At 37.0% G+C, this 4,592-nt stretch overlaps 1 protein-coding gene across 1 annotated transcript in view; it reads left to right on the top strand.

Annotated features, from left to right (window-relative positions):
* The window catches only part of WASF1 (WAS protein family, member 1), a gene marked incomplete at both ends in the record, with an annotated part of 14,457 nt that extends 9,868 nt beyond the window's left edge, over positions 1–4,589 (top strand). Inside the window, 3 exons of the mRNA XM_009574999.1 lie at positions 616–788; positions 2,895–3,071; positions 4,430–4,589. Coding sequence (XP_009573294.1) covers positions 616–788; positions 2,895–3,071; positions 4,430–4,589 — 510 coding nt within the window. The remainder of the gene's footprint in view (positions 1–615; positions 789–2,894; positions 3,072–4,429) is intronic.
* Positions 4,590–4,592: the final 3 nt, after the last annotated feature.

The following is a 4,592-nucleotide window of genomic DNA, read 5'->3' as shown; positions in this document are numbered from 1 at the left end:
TAGAAGGGCCTAGAGCTTTCATGCCATCTTAATGTAACTAACAGCAGGTTTGCCAAAACTTGTAAGTCGTCTAGGAAAAGGAGGAAAAAAAGGAGGAATACAGCAAGAATAAAGAATTTCAGTGGAACACTTTTTTATAATACAAAATTCTGACAATCTTAGAGGTGAAAAAGCTTGAATGACATTCTAAGAGATATGTTTACTCTAAACTAGAAAGAAATTAGTAGGAATAGAGCACTTTGTTTATATTTTCTTAAAATTAAACAAACACTTTTGCAAAGGCAATGCTACTTTTTTGTTTCATCATTATTCTGTATATTTCATACATAAAGGCAGTAAATATAAGTGTCAGATTCATAATTTCATTTCAGACTTAGAATAAAAAGCTACTTATACGGTTATTTTTCTCTGTATTATTCAGCTAATTTTCCACTAGGCTGAAGTTTCTCCCTCCTACAAGTCTTTTTGGTTTACTTATCATATTTGGACTGAAAGTAAATTTTTCTTGCACTTGAATTGGGATTGTTTTTCATTGTTTTGTGGCTGATGTTTAAATGCAACTAATTAAAAAACACTGTCTTAGTTGTCAGTTTTGTTTGCACAACTCTCCTACAGCAGAAAAATCTAGATCGCCCTCATGAACCAGAAAAAGTGCCAAGGGCACCTCATGACAGACGGAGAGAGTGGCAGAAGTTAGCCCAAGGTCCGGAGCTCGCAGAAGATGATGCTAACCTCTTACATAAGCACATTGAAGTTGCTAATGGCCCAGCTTCACATTTTGAATCAAGGTTTCTTCTTATTTTTTCTATCCTTTATTAAGTACAGATATTCATACTACATAGTGAACATGCTTGAGAAATGGTAAATGATGAGATGCTACTGCTATTTTTGAAATGCACTGGAAATCATTGATTTAGCTAAATCAAAACTCAGTTTTAAAATACTTAGTGTGTCCTTAAAGGAGTAGTTATTATCTTGTTATTTTTAAGAGTAGTGTGTATCCTTGGAATTCATTGTATCCTTGAGGATGTGTTGTCATCTGCAACTTGAAGAAGGTGTAGTGTCACTGTTGCAAGCTTGCACCCAGGTGTGTCATTACATTCCAGTCTTGACCTACAAAATCCCTATTATTCCGGTCTCTTGATTTTTCTTAAGCAGATACTGCCAAGACTATATGGTGGGTGCAATGTGAACAAACGTCCACTTGGAACTCAGATGAGAACGCTGAGCTTCTCTTTACTCTTGAGCAAATCCAAGATTTGATTGACATTGCTGGTTATAGTCTATTACAAAATCCAACCTGTTGGATTCTTATTTCACAGCACGTATTTGCTGGTGGCTAAAAGTAGCATTTCACATGGTAAACACCTGCTATGTTTACGCTTCTGGTGTTTGTGCAAAACCAAGTCCATTTTACCAGCCAAGAAACATCTGATAGGAAAGAGGGCTGACAAGTAATATTAGGAGTTTTGGGGGTATATTTTTGGGGGGTTGGTTTTTTTTTTTTTAAATTAAAAAGTATTCATTGTCCTCCAAAAAATAGTTACCTTTTTCCCCTATCCTTCGCTAGCCAAAAGCACCATAAGAGAGTATTTTGTTTAGCTTTGTAAGGCCTTCAAACAAACTAAATAGTGACAGTGGATAACTATGACAACTCTAGGAGATAGTGTTTGCTGTCTGAAAAATGGAAAAACCTGCTTGTAAAAACTTATCTCCATTCAGAAAGTAAAAATGGTCTCAGTGCATTTCACTCAGTAAGGTACAACTCAAGTTACGGTGATTAGCATTTTTCTGGGAACAACTTTATAGTATCTTTTCTTTGTAAACTGCTGTGTCAAGCTGTTGGCAGAAACATCTGCTTTCCTGCTGTCCTTCTGTTGTGTTGTACATCAGATTCCACATTAGACACAGTTGTTGCAGGACTCCTTTTATATCCAGGACCCTGGCCTAAACCTTGATTATCTCAGTACCAATGCAATTATGAATAATGCTGTAGTGCTTTGGAGCACTACATGTGCAGAGCATGTTCAGATACAGAACAGCACCGTGCTTTTGAATAACAGAGTAAGAACTTCAACCCCAAAGAATTTAATAGGCTTAGATACTACAGTGGTGGCAGTATGTGGAAATGTAGAGTACTGCTTTACTTGTTGGAAAGTGTTCTGCAAACACATTTCCTCTGAATTTAATAGAGAAATGTTTTTAAAATCTTTAATTGAGTAGTTAATTAAAATCTCCTAACTGATCGGGTCTGCAAGGTGTGTCTAAAGTTGTCATTAACAAGTAAGTTGAAGCATCTTTACTTACTGCTACTACTCAATAATAGATATTTAGATTATTTTCCTTATATCCATTGTATAGCTACAAAGTATTAGGTCTAAAGTAGTGAGTTCTCTTTATATATTGGCATATAGATCCTCTAACAGAAGTTCAGCTAAATTACTCAGTTGTAAATTCTACCATTCTAACGTCAATGGATGTTTCATGAATGTTATAAAAGAATATGGTTGTATATATGTAGGGATTGAGGAGCAGAAACGATCACTGAGTATAATGTCTGCTTCATAATACACTCTTGTATATGTGTATTTCTGATTGTATTGCTATGTTTACTTAACTCAAAATAATGTGACTAATAAACACTAAGATCACACACACACTGTAGAATTTGTCTGATACACCTGTCAAAATCATTAAATCCTTGAGCTGCTAGAAGCAATGGCATAGAAAGTGGGATAAATTCTTAAAAACCCATGAAGTACAATATGCAACATTGGTGCAGAGAAGATACTTGAATTCAGAAATCAAACTGAAGTATAGAGCAGTAGCTGAAGGCACCAATACTTACTTTTACTAAAGGTTACGTTGTATCATTTTTCACTATCTTCCTACAGATCTCAAGCATATGTGGACCATATGGATGGATCGTATTCGCTTTCTGCATTACCCTATAGCCAGATGTCTGAACTTCTGAACAGAGCCGAGGAGCGAGTGTTGGTCAGACCAAACGAACCACCACCACCGCCTCCAATGCATGGAGCAGATGTGAAACCTGTGCCTCCTTGTGTTAGGTATGAAGTAATCAAGCCACATGCAGATATATTGGGGAGTTTTAGTTTTCCACCACCCCACTAATAGTCATTAGTGTTATTTCCATGCAGCCCAGGCAGTACACACATCCTAGGGGCTATGTCATTGCAGAGCCCTGACACACCTGCAGCTGCAGGGCCACACAGGAGTTAAAGGTTAGCATTTAAACGCCATAGGGTGCCATTGTGGAGACAGGCCTCACCTTGCCATTAATATTGCGACTATGTCACCTTCTCAGTTAAATGGCAAAAAAAATGTGGAAAATCTTTCTGTGAAAGATGTTGGAATCTCAGAATTTAGCTTTGGAATTTTGGAAATTTGGAAATCTGAAGATTGTACAACTGAGCTGTGTTTCAGCCTACATAAAAGGAAGACTATATCACAGTAAGACAGTCAGCTGTCAAAACTATATATTCATCACATTTGCTGAATTGCAACTGCTTTTTGTTGTTGTTGTTGTTCCCCCAGGTGTTTTTATTTTCCGTTTCTCTTTGCCTTTCCAGAACTGGATACATACTTAGAGTATTTTCTAGAATGAGGCTCTGGTTGTCACTCCCCTGTTGTTTTATACCCAAAATCTTACTTTATGGTCAGGTGCATACAACTTGGAATAGAGGACAGTTAATTCAGACACGGTTGTTACATCAGCAAGATGTTAGTCTGTTGAAAAGAATGTCTTTTTACTGTTCAGGAGATTATACACAGAAATGCATAAATCTTTAGATTAATTTTCCACAACAGCTGAAAGAAATCCTCTAGTGGTCTTTCAGGAAAATAGTTTTACTGTTCCCTTCTGTTTTTCTTTATTCATTGCACTGTAATGAGTAACTAGCATATAAATATACCCCTCTCTACATAGAATTGATGACCTTTGATACTAGCCTCACTTATCTTGTCATCAAACCTTAAATATATATTTCAAACGTAACTCATCCTCATCGCTTGTACTGTTTTGTTTTGTTTTTTTGAGTTCTGTGAATCGAAGCAGTTAATCAACCACCAGTTCCCTTACTTCAGAAAAATAATTTGGATTTACTTAGGGATGGGAGGGGAGAATTATACTAGTATAGGAAACCTTTGATAAAGATGCAGGTTTGTGTAAGAGCATAAACTCGGTTAATAGCTGAATTTGAGCAAAGGTCTGTTGGAAGACTGATGCATACTCCATACTGAGAATTAGATTTCCTTGTGTATGAGGTATGAATACCTTGAAATCATCATAGTACATAATGCTCTTTAATGCCCAGCGTTTGATATTCTTAAATTGCAGAAGTGATTCTATTACTGTTTTTTCCACTCTCCAGCTCTAATAATTTTGTCCTGGTTTTGGATGTTTCAGTTCTACTACTGGCTTGGTAGAAAATCGTCCTCAGTCACCAGCAACAGGCAGAACACCAGTGTTTGTGAGCCCCACTCCTCCTCCTCCACCACCACCACCTCTTCCATCTGCTTTGTCAACTTCATCCTTAAGAGCTGCAATGACTTCCACCCCTCCGCCCCCA

This window comes from Fulmarus glacialis, unplaced genomic scaffold (genome assembly GCF_000690835.1).
Source record: "Fulmarus glacialis isolate BGI_N327 unplaced genomic scaffold, ASM69083v1 scaffold46073, whole genome shotgun sequence".
In the NCBI taxonomy this organism is placed as follows: domain Eukaryota; kingdom Metazoa; phylum Chordata; class Aves; order Procellariiformes; family Procellariidae; genus Fulmarus; species Fulmarus glacialis.
Note: the sequence above shows the minus strand (reverse complement) of the source record. Positions and strands in the feature narration are given on the sequence as shown.